Here is a 24,006-nt window from a genome sequence, read left to right on the forward strand (position 1 = left end):
CGCGTTTTAACAGTCGACGAGTAACGTTGTAACGATGCCAGAGAAGAGAGGTAATTAACGATTTTAGTTGATGAAAAATTAAACAACTGCAATAACCGAAATTCATACATTTTATCCGCGCGAAGTAAATTATGCTCTAGAAATGCTTCTTTCGTGGTATCTGTGCGTTCAAGATTTGAAATTTGCCGTATAATTCTTTTTAGTATGGTGACAATCTTATTTATATTAGTTTTTGTTGTGGTAGCCCAAACCAGGTTGCAGTAGTTTATGTGTGAGTAAAACAGAGCGTAGTAAATTTGAAGCTTTGCTTGTAGTGGAAGAATACTACGACAGCGCGATAGTACCCCTGTAACTGCCGATAACTTTCGACAAAGAAATGCGATGTGAGTATCCCATTTCAAAGTTGAAGAAAAATATATTCCTAGAGTTTTGTGGTCACTGACAATGGCAACAGGCTGGTGTTCATCACTAAGCTGATGGGACGAGGAAACCTTTTTGTTGTTTGCACAGAATATGATCGCCTTCGTTTTAGTTGCATTAATCCTGAGTCTATTAAACAACTTTAATAGACTCCGGTTCAGTCGCTCAGTCAGGCCATAGGCCTGAGGATGGTAGGAGGCAGTGAGCTTGTGCTTGTTAGAGCAAGAGTGCAAAATGTCGACGATGACTTATTTTATTTTTATTTATCACATACTGCGGACAGAATGCGGCCCAAGCAGGAGAGGCAGAATACATGAATTACAAAAATATGCGACCTTGAAAAAGAAAGCACACGTATTTACAAAAAGACACTAAAAATTACGATGCACGCTTATAGAAAACTGAACGAGATATTGCACGCGTAAGAAAAAGCCATAAAAGAGAAGCAATGCGCAACGTTAACAACATAGCACATCACAGACACTGCGTTCTGGCGGTCCAAGTCACTCATCAGGGGTAAGGAGGAGAGAATCCTGTGGCAGTGCATTCCAATCTGCGATTGTATTGGGTAAAAATGAATGCTTATAAACATTTGCACGAGCAAAATTAGGTTCAATAAAGTGTTGATGCCTATGACGAGATTTTTGAAATGATTACTTAGTTATGTATTTTTGGGGATCAGTGCCTAGTTTCGAAAAATATAAGCTGTTAAGAAACTTAATTTTACCAATTCTTCTGCGTTCTTTTAAGCATTCCAGCTTTGCTTCCTGCAACATAGCAGACAGAGAGTCCCGGCGTTTATAGCGGTTATATATAACACAAGCCGCTAATCTTTGAATTTTTTCTATATATTATATCTGCCGTTATGTATGGGTCCCACAGAATACTTGCGTACTCTACAGGTCTTACTATGTCTTTGTACGCCTTGCTTCTTAGTTGGTTTGATGATCTTCTTAATTTGTGTTTAAGGAAGCCTAATTGTCGACGAGCTGAAGAGCATACGTTATCAATGTGCGCGGCCCATTTAAGTCTAGACGTAATCGCAATTCGTAAATTCTTATATTCCTCTACTTGTTTGACCGTGTTACTATTTATGTCATAGGAAAACGCCAGATTGTTTTTTTTTATTAGTAAGGCAGACTTGTAGTGTTCTTTTTTCTAAATTAATACTCACATACCACTTAGCACACCATTCTCCTAGTAATTTTAGATTCATGTTCAACTCAAGTTTGTCAGAAACATAATCTATGGTTTTAAATATGACACTTCATCATCATCATCATCATCATCATCATCAACATCAACATCAGCCTGGCTACGCCCAAGGCAGGGCAAAGGTCTCTCCCATACTTCTCCAACTACCCCCGTCATGTGCTAATTGTGGCCATGTTGTCCCTGCAAACTTCTTAATCTCATCCGTCAACCTAACTTTCTGCCGCCCCCTGCTACGCGTCCTTTCTCTTGAAATCCAGTCCGTAACTCTTCATAACCATCGGTTATCTTTCCTCCTCATTACATGCCCTGCCCATGCACATTTTTTTTCTTGATTTCAACTAAGACGTCATTAACTCGTGTTTGTTCCCTCATCCAATCTGCTCTCTTCTTATCCCCCCCTTAATGTTACACCCATCATTCTTCTTTTCATAGCTCGTTGCGTCGTCCTCAGTTTAAGCAAAACCCTTTTCGTAAGCCTCCAGGTTTCTGCGCCGTAGGTGAGTACTGGTAAGAAACAGCTGTCACACACTTTTCTCTTGAGGGATAATGGCAACCTGCTGTTCATGATCTGAGAATGCCTGCCGAACGCACCCCAGCCCCATTCATAGTCTTCTGATTATTTCAGTCTCATGATCCGGATCCGCTGTCACTACCTGCCTTAAGTACATGTATTCCCTTACCACTTCCAGTGCCTCGATACCTATCGTAAACTGCTGTTCTCTTCCGAGACTGTTAAACATTACTTTAGTTTTCTGCAGATTAATTTTTAGACCTGCCTTTCTGCTTTGCCTGTCCAGGTCAGTGAGCATGCATTGAAATTGGTCCCCTGAGTTACTAAGCACGGCAAAATCATCAGCGAATCACAAGTTACTAAGGTATTCTCGATTAACTCTTATCCCCAATTCTTCCCAATCCAGGTCTCTGAATACCTCCTGTAAACACGCTGTGAATAGCATCGGAGAGATCGTATCTCCCTGCCTGACGCCTTTCTTTATAGGGATTTTGTTGCTTTCTTTATGGAGGACTACGGTGGCTGTGGAGCCGCTATAGATATCTTTCAGTATTTTTACATACGGCTCGTCTACACCCTGATTACGCAATGCCTCCATGACTGCTGAGGTTTCGACTGAATCAAACGCTTTCTCGTAATGAATGAGGACTATATATAAGGGTTAGTTATATTCCGCACATTTCTCTATCACATGATTGATAGTATGAACATGGTCTACTGTTGAGTAGCCTTTACGAAATCCTGCCTGGTCCTTTGGCTGACTGAAGTCTAAGGCGTTTCTGATTCTATTTGCGATTACCTTAGTAAATACTTTGTAGGCAACGAACAGTAAGCTGATCGGTCTATAATTTTTCAAGTCTTTGGCGTCTCCTTTCTTAAGGATTAGGGTTATGTAGGCGTTCTTCCAAGATTCCAGTACGCTCGAGGTCATGAGGCATTGCGTATACAGGGTGGCCAGTTTTTCGAGAACAATCTGCCCACCATCCTTCAACAAATCTGCTGTTACCTGATACTGCCCAGCTGACTTCCCCCTTTGCATAGCTCCCAAGGCTTTCTTTACTTCTTCCGGCGTTACTTATAGGATGTCAAATTACTCTAGAATATTCTCTCTTCCATTATCGTCGTGGGTGCCACTGGTGCTGTATAAATCTCTATAGAACTCCTCAGCCACTTGAATGATCTCATCCATATTAGTAATGATATTGCCGGCTTTGTCTCTTAACGCGTACATCTGATTCTTGCCTATTCCTAGTCTCTTCTTCACTGCTTTTAGGCTTCCTCCGTTCCTGAGAGCATGTTCAATTCTATCCATAATATACTTCCTTATGTCAGCTGTCTTACGCTTGTTGATTAAATTGGAAAGCTCTGCCAGTTCTATTCTAGCTGTAGGGTTAGAGGCTTTCATACATTGGCGTTTCTTGATCACATATTTCGTCTCCTGCGATAGCTTACTGGTATCCTGTCTAACGGAGTTATCACCGACTTGTATTGCACACTCCTTAATAATGCCCATAAGATTGTCGTTCATTGCTTCAACACTAAGGTCCTTCATGGTTATGTTGAGCTCAGTTTTACAAACACGATATTAAAGGACAGGACGTGGACGGACGTAGCGCAAAATACCAACTGTCAGTTGGTAGTTGTCAACTGCCGTCAGTTGGTAGTTTGCGCTACGTCCGTCCACGTCCTGTCCTTCTTTAATATCGTGTTTGTAAAACTGAGCGCAATATAACCATGAACGTTCACCAACTAGCCCCCTTCATTGCTTTACTAAGGTCCTCTTCCTGAGTTAAAGCCGAATACCTGTTCTGTAGCTTGATCCAGAATTCCTCTATTTTCCCTCTTATCGCTAACTCATTGATCGGCTGCTTATGTACCAGTTTCTTTCGTTCTCTCCTCAAGTCTAGGCTAATTCAAGTTCTTACCATCCTATGGTCACTGCAGCGCACCTTACCGAGCACGTCCACACCTTGTATGATGTCAGGTTTAGCGCAGAGTAGGACGTCTATTTCATTTCTTGTCTCGTCATTCGGGCTCCTCCACGTCCACTTTCGACTACCCCGCTTGCGGAAGAAGGTATTCATTATCCGCAAGTTATTCCGTTCTGCAAAGTCTACTAATAACTCTCCCCTGCTATTCCTAGATCCTATGCTACATTTTTCCACTGGGTGACATTGATGGGTGATGGGTGACATTGAAGTCACCCATCAGTATAGTGTATTTTGTTTTGACTTTACCCATCGCCGATTCCACGTTTTCATAGACGCTTTCGACTTGCTAGTCATCATGACTGGATGCAGGCGCGTAGAACGACCTTCAACTTGTACCAATTATTAAGTTTCACAACAAGACCTGCCACCTTCTCGTTAATGCTGTAGAATTCCTGTATGTTACCAGCTATATATTTATTGATCAAGAATGCAACTCCTAGTTCTCGTCTCTCCACTAAGCCCCGGTAGCACAGGACGCGCCCGCTTTTTAGCACTGTATATGCTTCATTTGTCTTCCTAATCTCACTGAGCCCTATTCTATCCCATTTAAGAGAAAGCTTTAGCTCGGGTGCTCTTATCTAAAATCATGTAAAAGGAAAACTAATTTTTCTCGGCAACCACTGCACCAAATTTGACGAGGTTTGTTGCATTTAAAAGAAAAACTTAATATCTAGAGAGTGCTGATTTCAAATTTTCGGTTTATGCCGTCAATTTTTTATTAAAAATTCACAGAAATCGAATATATTCAGAAAACAAAGCTATCAAGTTTACAACTCTGTAACTCAGCAACAAAAATGATAATACAATTCTGTGAATTGAATCTAATAGCAGATCAAAAGCGGACAAAATTAATATGTTGCACATGAATTTCAAAAAATTTAGTAATATGCAAATACAGCTTTTGCAGCGCCCTTGCAAAGAACGTAACAAATTCACGTAAGATATAAAATGACTAATCGAATTTGTCCGCTTTGAAAGATCTAATGGATGCCGTTTACAGAACCGCGATATCTGTTCTTGATGCAGAGCTATGAATCTCTAAACTTCGTGCTTCTATTTTTTTTTTTCAAGCTTTCGAATTTTTGAAAACGTTCTAACGAAATTCAGGGCCTGAATCGAATTTCTGCTTCCAACAGTCACTAGAATTTAACTTTCTCTCTCAAATGCAACAAATTTCATTAAAATCGGCCCAAGGGTTATCTCAGCAAAACGTTTTTGCGTTTTACATGTATTTGAATAGGCCGCGTCGGAGTTGGGCCCTACGCCAGCTGATTACGCACGCGTCGGACAGACAGCTGATTACGCACGCGTCACTGCAAAGCGTGGCTAGCGGTGACGCAGAAAGGGGACGTAAGCATGCTCTCCCACGATCTAATTGCGATTGGCGTACGCTCGCGACTGAAGGGGCGCGGACCGCTTTATCAGGCGAAGCCTCAATCGACACCGCAGGGGGGGGGGGGCGGGGGGAGGTTGCACAGCGAGCCGCACTTTATAGTTCCACGTAAGCAACCAGGTAAATTAAGCGAAGCAATTGGCATCAGTTATTTTTAGCTGCACGGCCATTTCGCAATGTAAGAACGCGGCCATAGACTTTTATGACAATTTTCTTCAGCTTTTCATTATTAACAATCACTGTAAAGTATGTCGCGAAGAAGTTAGTATTTGTGATTAGTGTATTTATCAATGGATTGCCTTTGTTTCTTAAGCAAATGTCATTTATCGCCTGGGCAGAACATTATTCTGTAGCGACGTAATTCGAATAAGCTTTGTAGGGTTTTTTTGTGTGTGTGTCTGTATTCCAAGTAAGAAAACGTAGCAGAGTGCACACGCATTCTTGTACTTTACTAAGGACACAATGAAAGAGGACATGTGGATATGCACTGAACGCAACCACATATAATTAAATGTGCTCAAAAGAATACCCAACAGAGATAACAGCGTCAAAAAGTCAGAATTTCGACTCATCACAGAAGCGCTGTGGAATCACGTATGGCCGTACCTGAATGATGAGCTATTTAGCGACCGCGAAATACATCTACTTTTCACCATGAGTGGGGCCCTATAACGTAAAACTATTGCAATCTCTTTTTATGCTAATGTCCTGGCGTCAAATTAACGTACCTGCCGACGTAAGCACTGCGCAGCGATTCGCAACGTTGTTTGAACAGCTAGACCAAACGCATTCGTTATTTATAGGAGCTAACCTTCGTTTGCTTTCAAAACGAATAACATTATATAACTTGGCATGTTTTTCTTATCTAATTGGCTGACGACAGGCGAATACCACACAAAAGTGGAGAGGTGCTCGGTTGAGCCGGCATAACGCAAGGAAAGTAGACAACCGAGTGAGCAGAGTTGTGCCGTCGTCTGCGATTGGACCGCTTCCCATTGCTTAGCTTGCAGTAGCTGGTCGAAAATCGCGGCGGCGTGCAACGGAACGTTCAAAATGCCGTTAAGACAGATCCTCAGCGAAAAAGAGTCGGCGTAGCAATGCCGTAATCGTTCCGAAAGCGTTAGACAATGTTATACTGCCACGCAAGTATTTGTATTATACGCAAATAAATCTATTCTCCCAAGCCGCTCTGAGTAGCCAGGGCAAAAGATCAGCGGACAACCATCTACTATTCTTTTCGGAACAGTGCTGCCTTCTGCAATTCCTAAAAAAAAAAAAAAAATCTGGGGCCCTGTAACGTAAAACTATTCGAATATGTTTTTATTCCAATCTCCTGACGTCAAATTTCCGTAAAGACCGATCCGCACGACGGACCAAGGGCGCTATTCTGCTGGACATTCCGCCATTTTCTTCGGTGCGTGGCGTAGGCGCGACGCAAACAAACACAAACAGTTTTGCTTACGTAACGTGACGCCAACTTGACGTTTCGCCTAAGAAACTGAAATGAAGGCACTGAATGTAGCGTTATCAGTACAGCAAAAGTTTTCCTCCGCAGTGAAAATAAAGCAGCTATCTCAAAGCGTATGATTATTCCGTCGAAAACGCTTCTTGCTTCCGCCATCTGCTGCGTACAAGCCGTCGTCTGCTTCAATAGCTAGGATGCGTGTCCCCGGAAAATGGAATGACTCATCGCATGTTGGCGCCAACGCGCTTGTTTTCTTGCTTGAGACAACATACGCGACCTACCAGTGGTGATGTGCGCACGTTCTAGGCCACGTTATCGCTATCTCATGAAACGCAAGTGACTCCGCCCGACTCGGCTGGCTGAGAAACGGCCGAATATCACCGATAGCGTTGCGCGCGCCAGAGATATCCACTAGCGCAACGCAAGCGCCGGCGCTGCCATCTCTTGTTCATTTCGCTGGTTACTCGCACCGCGGGAGGAAACTTCAAGGCGCTGCCTTGCGTACATTTCTTCTTATAAATTAGAAAGAGGCCATTGTCATAACTTTTGATTGTGCGAAAATGCATTAATCTTGATTACAATACAAATGCAGCAGTGAAAAGTGGACAACAGTGCCGAAAGTTTGCTATGTTCAACCAATATTATTTCGTATAAACGCGTTACAGGCCACTGTAAACGCGTTCTTTTATAGCGTCCTCGATCACCAGCACCGGTGCGCACCGGGGCGCCTTGGTGCGCACTTTCATCCTCGATCAACCGCACCGGTGCGCACCGACCATCCTCGATCACCGGAAGCGCACCCTGTTGGAGCGGTTTTCCGTTGCCCCGTCTCGCACCGAGAAAATCGGCGGTGCGCCGGGGTGCAATCCCAGCAAGCAATGCGGGACGCGCGCGCGCACTGCCGACTGCAGAACCGCGGACGCTCTGGCCCGATAGCTGCAGTTGCAACGGAGTTGACGGAGTTAGCTAGTGGAGATGTCGGCAATGAGAAAGGAAGCGCTGCTAGTTGCCGCAATCGATGAGCTTTTTTCAAGTTCGTCTGACAGCGAAGACGACATGCTGATCGACCTCGTTCAAAAACAATGTGGTGAAGAGCGGCCGAAAGTGGACGGGTTCGTTGAACGGGTCGTCAGGATTAATGATAAAATCCATTGGTGTTTGCTTGCAACCAGGTATGTCGGAGCACGCAGTTTGACAAGGTTCAAGCGCTTGCCGCGGATGCTCAGCACCTGCAAACAATAAAATGTTCGCGCGCGCGTGTTCGCATGTTTTGCGCGCCAGGGGCATTGCATGCGAGCACCCTGCACGGGGTGCAGTTTTGTCCTCGATGTTGACCCTCCGCAGTGCGCCACCACCGCGGTGCAAGGCGCACCATTCTGGTTTCGGGGCAACCCCAGGGCAAGGTGATCGAGGACGCTATTAAAAAATGATGGCCCAAACACAAATGCACACACCACCCGAAAGCGATGCAAATACTATGAGCACGCGTTATGAACAAAAGATTTTCGTGGCGCCAAACGACGGGGAAAATATGGCGGTACGCATTCCTCTCGGCTGTCATTGCATATGGCTGCTCATTAGCATAATTCGAGCGGCTCGTCGCACCAAAAATTACGGCGGAAAATCTCAGCAATGGCGGCCCAGCGCAACGTCACGCATCGTCAAAATGACGTTTACGAAACAGCCCTTCCTGTGACGCTCCTCACGAGAGATTCCTTCAGCCAATCAGCAAGCTGGCATGGCGCACATCTTGGATCGCCACCACATGTTCGCGCAATTGCAGATGCATTGCACTGGCTTCTGCACGCTACCGCTCACATTCTTTTTGAAGCGCTAACATCACAATATATCTGCCAAGTACCAAAAGAATGTATTAGTCCATAAAATTTGCAGCTCCACGTCACGTTTCGTCATCTTGACGAAAACGCAAAATGACATTTCGCAAAGCTTCCGTTTCCTAGCACAAATTTCAAGGCACGTGAGCTCTCCACAACCAATCAGAAAGTCAACATGGCAGATAATGGCGGCCGTGCAGCCGTCATGTGTGTCGAGAATAGCACTTCAAATTGTTCTTTTGGACCGCGGTCCGCGCATCACGTGATAAGACGTCACCAGCTCGTGCGTACCGCCGTTGGCCCGCGCAAGACCGCGGCCCTCGCGGTCCAACAAATCGCCGAGGCTTTCCCCGCTTCAGTTTTGGCGGCGGACCGCATGCAAACCGCAGCGATTTTGGCGTAGGCAAAGAATGTTGTCCGGCAACAGAGTCATCATCAGCCTAGTTACGCCCACTGCAGGGCAAAGGCCTCTCCCATACTTCTCCAACTACCCCGGTCATGTACTAACTGTGGCCATGTTGTCCCTGCAAACGTCTTAATGTCATCCGCCCACCTAACTTTCTGCCGCCCCCTGCTACGCTTCCCTTCCCTTGGAATCCAGTCCGTAACCCTTAATGACCATCGGTTATCTTCCCTCCCCATTACATGTCCGGCCCATGTCCATTTCTTTTTCTTGATTTCAACAAAGATGTCATTTACCCGCGTTTGTTCCCTCACCCAATCTGCTCTTTTCTTATCCCTTAACGTTACACCTATCATTCTTCTTTCCATAGCTGGTTGCGTCGTCCTCAATTTCAGCAGAACTCTTTTCGTAAGCCTCCAGGTTTCTGCCCCGTAGGTGAGTACTGGTAAGACACAGCTGTTATACAATTTCCTCTTGAGGGATAGTGGCAACCTGCTGTTCATGATTTGAGAATGCCTGCCAAACGCACCCCAGCCTATTCTTATTCTTCTGGTTATTTCAGTCTCATGATCCGGATCCGTGGTCACTACCTGCCCTAAGTAGATGTATTCCCTTACCACTTCCAGTGCCTCGCTACCTATCGTAAACTGCTGTTCTCTTCCGCGACTGTTAAACATTACTTTAGTTTTCTGTAGATTAATTTTCAGACCCACCCTTCTGCTTTGCCTCTCCAGGTCAGTGAGCATGCATTGCAATTGGTCTCCTGAGTTACTAAGCAAGGCAATATCATCAGCGAATCGCAAGTTGCTAAGGTATTCTCCGTCAACTTTTATCCGCAATTCTTACCACTCCAGGTCCCTGAATACCTCCTGTAAACATGCTGTGAATAGCATTGGAGATATCGTATCTCCCTGTCTCACGCCTTTCTTTATTGGGATTTTGTTGCTTTCTTTGTGGAGGATTACGGTGGCTGTGGAACCGCTATAGATATCTTCCAGTATCTTTACATATGGCTCATCTACACCCTGATTCCGTAGTGCCTTCATGACTGCTGAGGTTTAGACTGAACCAAATGCTTTTTCGTAATCAATGAAGGCTATATATAAGGGTTGGTTATATTCCGCACATTTCTCTATCACCTGATTGATAGTGTGATGGTCTATTGATGAGTAGCCTTTACGGAATCCTGCCTGGTCCTTTGGTTGACAGAAGTCTAAGGTTTTCCTGATTCTATTTGCGATTACCTTAGTAAATACTTTGTAGGCAACGGACAGTAAGCTGATCGGTCTATAATTTTTCAAGTCTTTGGCGTCCCCTTTCTTATGGATTATGATTATGTTGGCGTTCTTCCAAGATTCCGGTACGTTCGAGGTCATGAGGCATTGTGTATATAGGGCGGCCAATCTTTCTAGGACAGTGTTCCCACCATCCTTCAACAAATCTGCTGTTACCTGATCCTTCCCAGCTGCCTTCCCCCTTTACATAGCTCCCAAGGCGTTCTTTACCTCTTGCGGTGTTACTTGTGGGATTTCAAGTTCCTGTAGACGATTCTCTCTCACCTTATCGTCGTGGGTGTTACTGGTACTGTATAAATCTCTATAAAACTCTTCAGCCACTTGAACTATCTCATCCATATTAGTAACGATATTGCCGGCTTTGTCTCTTAACGCACACATCTGATTCTTGCCTATTCCTAGTCTCTTCTTCACTGCTTTTAGGCTTCCTCCGTTCCTGAGAGCCTGTTCAATTCTATCCATATTATAGTTCCTTATGTCCGCTGTCTTACGCTTGTTGATTAACTTAGAAAGTTTTGCCAGTTCTATTCTAGCTGTAGGGTTAGAGGCTTTCATACATTGGTGTTTCTTGATCAGATCTTTCGTCTGCTGCGATATCTTACTGGTTTCCTGTTTAACGGCGTTACCACCTACTCCTATTGCGCACTCCTTAATGATGCCCATAAGATTGTCGTTCACTGCTTCAATTAAAGCCGAATACCTGTTCTGTAGGTTAATCCGGAATTCCTCTAATTTCCCTCTTACCGCTAACTCATTGATTGGCTTCTTATGTACCAGTTTCTTCCGTTCCCTCCTCAAGTCAAGGCTAATTCGAGTTCTTACCATCCTATGGTCACTGCAGCGCACCTTGCCGAGCACGTCTACATCTTGTATGGTGCCAGGGTTCGCGCAGGGTATGAAGTCAATTTCATTTCTAGTCTCACCATTCGGGCTCCTCCACGTCCACTTTCGGCTAACCCGCTTGCGGAAAAAGGTATTCATTATCCGCATATTATTCTGTTCTGCAAATTCTACTAATAACTCTCCTCTGCTATTCCTAGAGCCTATGCCATATTCCCCCACTGACTTGTCTCCAGCCTGCTTCTTGACCTCCCTCGCATTGAAGTCACCCATCAGTATAGTGTATTTTGTTTTGACTTTACCCATCGCCGATTCCACGTCTTCATAGACGCTTTCGACTTGCTAGTCATCATGACTGGATGCAGGCGCGTAGAACGACCTCCAACTTGTACCTCTTATTAAGTATCACAACAAAACCTGCCACCTTCTCGTTAATGCTGTAGAATTTCTGTATGTTACCAGCTATATCTTTATTGTTCAGGAATGCAACTCCTAGTTCTCGTCTCTCCACTAAGCCCCGGTAGCACAGGACGTGCCCGCTTTTTAGCACTGTATATGCTTCTTTTGGCCTCCTAACTTCACTGAGCCCTATTATATCCCATTTACTGCCCTCTAATTCCTCCAATAGCACTGCTAGACTCGCCTCACTAGATAACGTTCTAGCGTTAAACGTTGCCAGGTTCATATTCCAATGGCGGCCTGTCTTCAGCCAAATCCAATCTAGTTTTCGGCTCAGCAAAAGCCAGTCAAGCCAGTCGTTTCATGTCCGCCGTTCCACCTACACGTGCGTGCAGCAGATATATTTTTAAACACCGTGTCCTCTCGGAGTGACGAGGAGGTTTTTCATTTTGTATCCCTCGTTGAGCAGTTCCCGGCTTTGTGGGACTGGAGCTGGAATGATAACAATGATAACACTCTGGCCGAGAGTGTAGCTGGTTGGTCTGCTCGGTCCACCGTGTGGATGTGCTCTGCGCTGGACCGGACCGCGGCGGGCCGTCACGTCGCATCACGTGACCGATCGGCCCGCAGACTTTGTCCGTCGTGTGGATCGGCTTTTAACTGCCGACGCAAGCATCGGGCGGTGACCCACAGCGTTGCCTGAACAGCCCAATCAAACGCTTTCCACGTTTATAGGAGGTCACTTTTGTTTGCTTTCGAAACGAATAACGTTGCGTACATGGAGCGGATTTTCTTATCTAATTGGCTGAAAAGAGGCGAGGAGCATGCTCAACTGGAGAGGGTTTCGATGAGGCCGAGCCAGCGCACTGAAAATAGATAACCGGTGAAGAGGGTGCTGCCGGCGTCTGTGATTGGTCCGCTTTCCTTTACTCAGCTTAAGGTGGCTTGTCTAAAATAGCGGCGGCGTGCAAAGGACAGTTAAAAATGCCGCTTAAACTGATCCTCAGCAAAGAAGAGTTGGCAGAGCGATGTCGTATACGCGTACGTGCTGAGAAGGCTCGGTAACCTTACATGGCCACGCAAAAGGTTTTATTATATGCAGATAAACCCATGCTCTCCGGCAGGTGCGAGTAGCCAGTGTCTGAGCCATCGGCGGCAGCCATCTTTTATTCCTTTCGGAACGGGGCACTCTCCGGCAATTCAGAAAACAAAACCTGTTTTTTTCGCCATATAATGCATCTTTAACGCAGACACATCACTTTGACACAATGAGCTTTCGCGGTTTTGTGACGTTGAGTGACGTACACGTAAAGTTGGGTGCAGCCTGAAAGCTTTTGGCCAGTAGCAGATGGTTAATGGCAAAAAGGAGTCGAATCACAAATTATTATTTGTATTTTGTTCGGTCGAATCATGCATAATCATTGTATACACGTCTTGTCAGATTGAGAGCTATCGTGGTTTTCGTGACGTCGCCTAAGACGAATAGCTTTACGTTATAGCGCCCCTGCTTTTTTCGGTATATTAATGCATCTTTAATACATACACGTCACTTCAATGCGGTGTGCTTTCGCGATTTTGTGACATCGCATGGTAGACAGGCGAAGTGGGCGTAGCCCGTAGCCATTTGACCAATAGCACAAGGCTAAGTACGGTAAGGGCGTAGAATCGGAAATTATTAGTTTTCTTTTGTTCAGTCTAATCATGCGTAATCATTGTGTATAGTCAATCAGGTGGAAAGTTTTCGCGGTTTTTGTGACGCCGCGTAACAGACACTCGAAGTTGGGGTGGCCCTAAAAATATTTCACGAATCGCGGAGGGCTGATTGCAGAAATGGAATAGAAACAGTTTGGAATACCTTTACGGTACAGCGGCCTTGCTCAATTGCATCAGGAATATTATTGTCCGAGTTCCAAATGTATCACTACGCATTCAGAGCGAATTTAGTTTTCCCGGAATTTTATGGTCCAGTTCTCTATATAGATGTGCTACCGGCTTTTCACGCTGTTCCGTCTTTGACGATTTGTGTGCTACAATTAAACTTAAGCAAATGGGCGAACAGCCCACTCGGGTCGCATTGCCATCAGCAACTATGCTCGATCTCGTATTACCTAGATGTTTCCATGTTATCTACTGCCTAGCTTTTTTTTATCAATGTTAAATCACCACTCAATCACACAATTCAGCATGTCATCGTGTTCTTCTAAACAATATAAATATATCCGTAACTACAACGGAGAGGATTTTCGAACGATTAACATTGAGCTACAAGTCACTGTGGTGCTTATTTCCCGTAGTTTCGGGAAAGAACCGTTGAAGAAAACTGGTTAAGAATTAAGAATTCAGTAATGAAACTTACAGACAAATATACTTGCGCGTGCAGAAGCACAGATAAAACGGCCCCCTCAGTCACGAATTGCGATCAGTTGTCGATAAAGGCCAGAAAGTGACATTGTTTTTACCGGCGTGCTGGAGGCTACATAAAAAGCATGTAAAGGTGGGATGTGAATGACTCTGTACATGTTATACGCTGTCAAAATCTTTACACCCTTAATGGTGTTTGCTTGTCACACAGTTAACACCACTACCGTTAGGGCCTTACAAAAATTTATAGAGGACGACAACGGAGCTCCAACCAGACGTGCGATGACAAAAGACGTTGTTGAAAACTATGTAATCATTCAGACAGCCTTGGGCGCGCAGAAATATCCGAAAAGAAAATTTCACAGGGATAGATATGAAACTTTATTCAATGCACTTTTTATGTCGCCTGGTACAGCTGTCAACATGTACTTGCAAGAAAAGCTCGGCAAAAAGGTGCCATCATTGGTTCCCACCAACAATTTCATCCTACTCATTAAACGTATTTTTGTAAGGCTTTAACGGTAGGGCCTTAACCCGTGTGACAAGTAAACACCCTTTAGGGTGTAAACATTTTTACACTGTAGAGACCCATCATAACTATATAGTACTTAAACATTCATTTATTGTACCGTCCCTCATGTCACGTTTATTAATACATATATTGAATCCACCGCTTGAATTACATGCACAGGTTAATTATTGGGTGCAAGCATTACAAGGGAAAAAAATATTTCGCAATTGCTACGGAAACGCCCCATTTTGACGTCCCGTTAAACACGGTAGTGCCTTCACCAAAGCGGCTGTCCGAAGCGATACATTTCGCTCCCAAGTGAAATGGGTGTACTTTAAGAAAGCAGAATATTCAATATACTCAAAGCTTAATGTTCGTTGTCTACTCTTTGCCACCGCTGCACATAGGGGCGTAGCCAGGGGGGGGGGGGTGCTTATGGGGCTCAGCCCCCCCCCACCCTGAAATATTTTCATACTCTACATGCACCGCCGACCAAAGCAACCCCAGGTGCCGGCAATCATTCTAAATTTTGTCTACAATGTCTTTATCACGCTCAAAAAAAAAAAAAACATTTCACCGCGAACATAGCGAACTCGGGCGTGATTTCGCGACAACGTCCATTGTTGTGCACCACGTGGCAACCACGTGGCACCACGTGGCACCACGTGACAACCACGAGGCGACGGGAGCTGCCATACTAAATGCACCACGTGACTACCACAAGGCGACGGGAGCTCCCACTTCTCCGCGACGAATCAAGAATTCGACACAGGAGATGACTTCAAGAAGCGCCCAGTCATCTCCGCGACGAATCAAGAATTCGACGCGGGCGACGTCATCACTCTGCCCCGCCTGGTTCCTGCCGACGAGAACTCGCCCAAACTTGTTCCTGCCGACGAGGGGTCGCCGAAGGGATTTGAGGGAGAGCCGGCCCATTGGGAGAAGAGAGAGTCGCTTCCACCCACCCAGTCGGTCTGATGCGCTCTTACTGTACGCTATCATCCACTATCTGTAAATATTGAATAAAGTTTTTCCTTTCTTCTTCGTCTACGGAACGAGTCCGTCGTTCGTCCTCCATCCCGAAGTCACAGCACCATGCACCGAGAGTCACATAACGCAAGCAGCCCCATCCGAGCACAAAGCTTCAAGGGCGAACGGGCTTGCCGCGGCATCTCGCGGAGGCCGCGGTATCTACGGAGTGCATGGATGCCAATTCCGAAACTTTAGCGTATAAAGTTCTCATAAACTTTTGATGTAAAAGGTGCATTGGCATTTCCAAAGTTGTGCTTTTGATCTTCAATTGCAGAACATTGTGGGTTTAATGTTGTTATAAACATACGACGCCAAAGGTGCATTGACTTTTCTAAAGTCGTACATCGGAACGTACAACAATGTAGGCCAAATCAACACACTATCAGACAAGTTGACAAAGCACCAGCGAGGTCCGATGAGGCGAAGCGTGGTGGTGGTTCATTTGTGCCGCTATCTCACACAAAAAATATCAACATTTCTTTTTCCACCTGCTCCAAAGCATCCATGTCAAGACACTAGAGCCAACAAAGGTAGTTACGTTCTCATTTATTTTTTCTACTTTGACTTTTATTAACGAGGACACATTGAGCCTCTTCAATTTTTTGTTCTAGCTACCCTACCCGCGTGCTGCCAGAGCCAGCCAGAGCGCATGCGTTTCTCTCGTGTTGCCTCGACCACCGCGCGGCGCACATTGATGCGCGTTCGTTTTCCTCTGGCCGAGCGGGTTTTCGCCTGGCATAGTTTACGACGCTTTCTGGATACCAGACGAGAAAAAGAAACACTGCGTGGTCGCTTGCCGCCACCACTGCGGGGACTCGACGAATTGCAACGCGTTCGCTAGCGCAACCTCTCAGCAAAATTTTGTCTCGCCGGTGTAGAATACCGAGCAGTATGCCTATGGTTCTCTGTGGACCAAGCGTCTCACGTTTTCTTCGATATTCCTTCGGTAGCCACATTATGTGCCCAAAGTAGGCGTTCGATTATGACCAACATGCTTTCCTTGCGTTTTTTTTTTTTATTATTTCCATGCCCCCGCCCCTCAAAAGAAAAAAAGGCATTGTTGCGGCGCAGCGAATTGTCGCATGGTGAAAGTTCGATTTTGTTACTTCTTTTGCGGAAAATAATGGGCCATGGCACACTTCAGTTGCAGGATACTCTTATGTAATTATTGCGATAGCAATTATACGGACACTACCGGCGCATTCCTGCCGTCGCTGTCGCCCTCATGTTCCGTATAAAGTGCAAGGGCGATAACATCGGGACCGCACGCCGCATGCTGTATGTGCGAGTGAAAGCGGGGGGGGGGGGGGGGGGGGGGAGGTAGCATGGTTGGACCGACGACGATGGCTCAGCCTTGTGTGCGCAAAGGAGAAAAGCGGGGAGGAAGTGCGTCGCCTTCCGTCGCGCGCGATACATCGGGGGGAGCGGTTGGAATGGGGACGGGATCTAGGGTTCCGTGAATCTGTGATTTACGCAACATGTTTATTTGCCTTATTTGATGCATTATATACAGTAACTTTTTCTTAGATACGTAGATTTACTGGAGACTTATACGTATATTTAAATATCTTGCTGCGAGGTTTTGTGTATGCGTGCAGCGAACTTTGTTTCCAGTGACACTTTTTTTGCCATTTATCAATCTGTATCTTCGCTTTTGTATATTCCATTGCATCTTCACATTTCTAATGTACGAGGGCGAGTCAAATGAATGCGAGTCTACCCACCCCGCGATATAATGGTTCGGTTCATTATCTGCGAGACATACGCGTAGCACACAGGCATCTCTCATTTACAAAAGTGACACGCAGGTGTGAAGATAAATGTCCTTTAATGCTCTCATACACTGGGTTGAACATGGTTGCGTAACGTAATGGACGCTCCAGAAGTTGAGCAGCGTGGTGCCGTGAGATTTTTGACAGCTGAAGGTGTTCCCTAAAAAAAATTTGTTGCCGTATGGCTTCCGTGCACCTTGAACATTGTATTTCATTGGCCACTGTGAAGAGTTAGAGCAAACAGTTCAAAGAAGGACGTGAAAGTTGCAAAAACGATCCAAGACCGGGCCGAAGCCACCGTGTAATCACCCTCAACAAAATTGCAAAGGTTGATGAGCTGAAGAGACAAGAACGGAGGATCAGCATCGATGAACCGGCCCAGCGAGTGAACATCTGTCACGGTTCCGTTCACGCCATAATTCATGAACATCTCGGTTATCGGCTTTTGTTTGCGCAATGTATGCCCAAGATCTTGAACCACCGCCAGAAGACGGAGAAGTTCGGTGCTGCCTTGACTTATCTGATCCGGTATCACAATGAGGGTGACGACTTCTTGTTTGGAATTGCGGGGACGAACCATGGTGCCACTATTACGAGCCTGAAACACGACGGTAAAGGTTACAGTGGAAACATTCGAATTCGCCACCCCCAAGAAAGCAAAGGCCGTCATTTCCGCCGGAAAGATGTTGACGTTTTTTTTCTTTTTTCGATCCTCAGGGGCCATTATTGATAGAATTTGCTAAATATTGAGAGGCTATCAATTCTTTCCGATATTGTGAAATGCGGGATCGGCTACGTGTCACAATCAAGAACAAACGACGTGAAAAATTGACGAATGGGGTCATCTTGTTCCAAGACAATGCCCGTCCCCGCGTCGCTGATGTGGTTAATATAAAACTGGCGAAGTTCAAGTAGAAAACGCCGCAATATCCACCATACAACTCAGACCTGTCGCCTTGCGACTTCCACATTTTGGGGCAACTGAAAAAAACAGCTCAAGGGAACCAGATTCTTGTCGGACGATGACGTGTTGCAGACTTTTTGGAGCAACAACCAAGGAGTTTTACGAGACGGGAATCACGCGACTCGTTAGTCAATGGGACAAATGTCTAATTGCTCATGGAGACTACTTTTAAATAAAGTACTCCATTTGTCATATATTCCCATCGGCTCACTTTCATTTGACTCGTATATTTTGCAGAGCTCCTGCTTTCTATACGTGCTCTCTGTTGCCACAATAATTTCGGTGTAATTACTCACGATACAGGACCAGTGACAGCTGCTCCTGCGTAATTAATTGGCGCAAATGACAGCGGCATTGAGATTTTTCACTGGCCGTTGCGTGTGTGCAAGAATGTAAACAAGGTTCTTGAATGACAAAGTTTCACTAACATATTTGTCCTCGGCCTGTTCATTTCATGGCCTTTACATTTTTCATATCAGCGGCATGCATTGCTTTGCTGGTTTTGAACTGATATAGTTTTAAAGCTCGTGTGATATTTTCTTTATTGAATAGACAAATACATGGAACCATTGATATTAGTTACTTTGGGCACAATTTTTGGCACATAAGAGTATATTCTCTTATAAAAAAAAACACTAATTATTTTACTTGTTTTGACAGTGCGTAGCATTCAAGAATTCGTTTGCAGCATCTTTGGCAATGACAATGCAGTTACTATTCATGTATTTGATCCCTCGAAAAATTGTTTAAGGGGAAGCTTTAGCTCGGGCGCGATCTATTCAGATACATGTAAAACGCAGAAACGCTTTTCCGAGATAACCCCTGGATCGCTTTTAATGAAATATGTTGCATTTGAGAGAGAGAGAGAGTTGAATTAGAATTCAACTTTCTCGGAATTTCGATTTGGGGTCTAATGTTGTGTAAAATATTTTGAAAAATTAGAAAGTTCGAAAAATATAGAAGCACGATGCTTACAAACTAATAGCTCTGCATCAAGAACACATATCGCGGTTCTTTAAACGACATCTACTATAACAGTCAAAGCGGACAAATTTGGTATGTCAGTTTGGATATTACGTGAGTTGGTTACGTTGTGTACAACGGCAAAAGCCGTATTTCCATAATACTAAATCTTTTAAGATTTATGTATTCCATATGAATTTTGTCCGCTGTAGATGTCCCATTAGATGGAATTCACAGAATTGTGATATCATTTTTTGTTGTTGAGTTAGAGTTTCAAACTTTATAGTTTCGTTATCTGAAAATTTGAGATTTTTGCCAATAAAGAATTGACAGCCTAAATGAAAAATTCAAAACCAGCAGTCCCTAGAATGTAAGTTTTTCTTTCAAATGCAACAAACCTCGTCAAATTTGGTGCAGGGGTTGCCGAGAAAAACGAATCCTCCTTCTACATGTACTTGGATACCAGAACCCAAGCTAAAGCTTCCGCTTTTAAGGGGGAGGCCGAGCTGCAACGTAAGCCGAGATGCAACGTTTCCATTTGTAGCACGGGTGCTCGACCGTGCAAGAGGTAGAACGGGGAATGATCGGCAGTGTCGAGGCCGGACGAATTAATGCACAGTGATCGGCTGACACGCATTTTGCAAGCATGTCTCTTCGGTTACATCACTCGGCCAGACCGTTAGTCTGTGGATGGTAGGAGGTGGCCAGCCGATGCTGCATAGAGCAGACGCGCATTATGTCGATCACCTTGGGCAAGAAGGTACGACCTCGGTCTCTGAGCACATGAAGTGGAGCGCCATGCATCAAGTTAATATGTAGTGCATGGGGAATCGCCAAAGGCGCTACGTGCAATGTTCAAGTTTAACATCGCTTAGAAATGCGAAACCTACTCGATTTACGGTTCAATAAACATAGGTAGTCTTTCTAGAACCACCGCATTCTCTCCAATTCGGAAACTCCACTATTCAAACACTTCTGTGTTACGGTAAATAATTTAGGATACCAGCACTTTTCTAGTAGCCAGAGCTTCCATTCAGTCAAAAAAATTTTGAAAAGTTGGAATTGTCATGTCAGTATAATTTAAACACAATTTTCTGTGTATGTAATGTGTGTAAAGTGCGTGAGACCTGGAACAGTTATCAGAAAGCCTTCTATAAGCAAGACTAGTTTTGAATAGCTGAACTGAAAAAAAAAAAAGGAAAACTAAGAATGAAAAGGACATTGCTGTTATGACGTTCTTCTGTTTTTTTTTTTTCAGTTCAGCTGTTCTATACTCTTCCTGGTTATGAACCAACTAGCTGTTAAATACCATTCAATAAGCACTTCGCCGTCGACGCCTATGACCTCCATAAATACCAAAATAGTTTATATTTCTCGGCCTGAGAAAATCCCGTTTACTACATTCGATCGTCTTTCTACTCCGAATTCTCCAGTGGGAATTTCCAACTCCTTGACAGGCATTTGCAGCAGATAACACCGCATTTAGAACATTCTTTTAGCGTAATTCCTTCGTCCCCGCCTGGGAACGGTAACCGCCTGCTCCTCCTCTGCAGGTTACCAACGCTCAGGTCGTGACGCCTAACAAGTTCCTGTACCCGGGTGACGTGCTGCTCATGGTGGACGGTGTGCCGGTGGACACCATGGACCAGTACGGCGTGAGGATGGCGCTCGCCAAGGGGGCCAACGAACTCAACATCACCATTGCGCCCATGTCGCCGCTGAGACTTAAGAGGCCCTCGTACACCCGACTGCACGAGACGGTCATGACGGACGAGAATGTGCCCGAGCCGTCAGCCAAGGCCATAATCGAGCCACCGAAGCCCTGATGGCGGCGCTCTCTTCTTCGGCCCAGTTCTCTTCACTGTTGTTTGTCATGGACCAAGCAGACGCGGAAAGTTGTGATCAACAGAGGTGGCTGTCCCCCCTCCCCCCCCCCTTTTTTTTCTTCACGAAACAGCAGCAAGACATGCTCTCGCACTGAAAACATGACTGCACGTATAACCGCTGCAAGCATGCAGTGGTTCCATCTAGCCGTGTGTGCCAAGAAGCCCTCTAGAGAACGAATTTCTTAACACGCAATTAGGAAAATAAAAATTACGGACTTACGAGGGCAGTGGCGTACCAACTATTGCTCGAGTAGAGGGGGCGAACCATCCGACCTTTCTCTCTCTCTCTCTATATATATATATATATATATATATATATATATATATATATATATATATATATATATATATATATATATATATATATTATATATAGTGAATTAATATTGCATTAATAAAGAAGACCCGGAAGTGCGTCTTAGTTTTATAATTACCAGGCATATACATCATCAACTTAAGATGAGCCATGGTCGACCAAAAATTTTATTTGAATATTTTTCTTGAGATTATAAAATCTCAAGATGGTGCAGTGACAAAAGGCAATTAGTGCCTGACAAGAGTCCCTGACCCCACAGTAGCATAAGCACTGCGCATTTAAATATAGGCATTTGCTACAACTTTAATAATACAACAAATATTACTACTTGATGTATAAGTATACAGCACAACTTCATCAAGTTAAGGCAATGCTATTGTCGAAGTTATACGCAACAAAGTACAGCCAAGATAAAAAAAATTGGAGGACACTTAAGCTTCGCCTTCAAGAGTGGAACGCCATAGCGTTATCGCACCCCATTCGCACCACCCACTCATTCGCTTGGCATGCTCTTGAGTCCTCCTAAAGACGAAACGTGCGCCTGAGCAAGCGGAATGAGCCAAAGAACTCTGTGTCTCGGAGGGAGAAAGTATCTATGCGAGCCAAACGTCATGATCGGCACGGACGGCCGGGCCTCGACGCGCCATGAAGGCAGACGCGATTATGGGGCTGACGCCGCGATGTCACCTCCTCATCAATTCGGTGCCTGAGTGTTAAACTCTAGAGGCATTCAGTTGTCACCATCTATTCAACGGTCACGCGCATCGTTGTTGCTTTGTTTGTTCAACCTTCTTCGTTTAGACAGATCCAGGGACCAAGAAAGGGATTCAGTTCGTGGTCAGCTGGTCTGTCTGCACGTGGAACGAGTTGCGGCCAGAGAAAATGCCAATTGCGTTTCATTTTGTTTCACTATTTCCTCGAATGATGGCTCGGCGCGACGCTGACAGATCCTCGTAACCATATACCCGTGATATGGGTTAGATAAGGTGGAAATAAAATGATGCGAGACAGCGTCCGTCATCAAACCCTGCAATAACCCTTGAACTCGTAGGCAATATGACTGTCACCAGTTAACTCATCAGGTTTTCCCTAATTGTACAGCTCTTTTCGTGCAAAATTGCCAATTGGAAACGAGAGTCGCAAGGATCTGAGAAATTAAGTGAACTACTAAGGGAGAGAGTCAAGACAACAGCCAAACAGGTAGGAAAAGTAAAAATTAACAAATTTAACTGTTTATGAAATGAAAATATTAATGGATCAACATCGTTTTATTTAAATAAGAAGCACAGGAAACGCCACCGGAAGTGGAGGACAATTCCATGTGTTCTGAATGACTCTTCTACAGTTATCATTCGAGCCACCTAACTTAGCTTTTTCTAAGCTTCCGCGGTGGGTACAGTACATGTAGAATCGCAGCTTTCTGCACCATACGTGGTTGTACACGACTGGCAGCCATGCATCATTACATAACTTCTCAAACAACAATATACGAGTCTGTTGAGGCACTTGTTAGAGCAGTAAACAAGGGGTCTAAAAGAACTGCGATGGTTCCGCAAATATAGATTTCTGTATAATACTTCCAGAGCTAATTCAAAAAACGCTACTATAGTCGGACACAACTTAAGCCTGCAACTTAAACCCCACCCACGCGCTCATAACCGCCAGCCACTGTTCCTCCGCGAGGCTGCAAATAATTCGTACTTCAAACTTTTTCTGTTACCCAAATAAGGCGGTAAATACAAAAATAAAGTTATTAGCTTGTAATTTTATACCTTTTCCCTCGCCAACTTATAGTGGAATGGCGAATGCCTAATTCTTTATTGAACTGAAATAATATGCTTGCTTCGCTACAACTATTTGTTGTGAAGTTTCACTTCAGTTGGCAGTGAAGTTTCGTGAGTAAAACTGGTTCAGCAGTGAAATGAACTGCACCGCAGACTTAATGCCGAGTGAAATGATGAGCGAAATAGATTAAGGCCCAACCACACAGGGCTAATCACTTAATGCACAGGTCGTAATGCTGAGTGAAATGATGAGTGAAACAGATTAAGGCCCAACCACACAGGGCTAATCATACGCACCTGGTTATGTATCACTCTTCTGCGAGGCTATGTGCGCTTTGTCCTATGCATCTTGAAGGAAGATGCACAGGCTGAGGTGCTGAGGGTCACCGCTAGTTCCATGTTGCACACAGGCGATGGATGCTATCAATAATGGAAGGCTAGTTGCATATGTTGAAACTCAGCCTGAACTTTGGCCGACAAAGCACGAGCACCATAAGAATAAGGATGCAATGAGGTTCTTGTGGGCCAAGCGCTCAGAATTTTCTACAGGTGTCATACGGGGCACTTTTAATCCCGATAAAACACTTTCGGGAACAGATTTCTTGGTCGCATTTGCCTCATTTGCACCAAGTGAAGAATAGACTTTCTCT

The 24,006-nt window shown here is 44.7% G+C and overlaps 1 protein-coding gene across 2 annotated transcripts in view; it reads left to right on the top strand.

The window, feature by feature from the left end:
* The window catches only part of LOC126529579 (ribosomal protein S6 kinase beta-2-like), a 133,667-nt gene extending 112,189 nt beyond the window's left edge, over positions 1 to 21,478 (top strand). For both annotated transcript variants that reach the window (XM_055069929.2, XM_055069930.1), the window contains one exon: positions 20,924 to 21,478. In XM_055069929.2, coding sequence (XP_054925904.1) covers positions 20,924 to 21,196 — 273 coding nt within the window. In that variant the 3' untranslated portion in view covers positions 21,197 to 21,478. The remainder of the gene's footprint in view (positions 1 to 20,923) is intronic.
* The last annotated feature ends 2,528 nt before the right edge of the window (positions 21,479 to 24,006 follow it).

This window comes from Dermacentor andersoni, chromosome 9 (genome assembly GCF_023375885.2).
Source record: "Dermacentor andersoni chromosome 9, qqDerAnde1_hic_scaffold, whole genome shotgun sequence".
Taxonomy (NCBI): Eukaryota; Metazoa; Arthropoda; class Arachnida; order Ixodida; family Ixodidae; genus Dermacentor; species Dermacentor andersoni.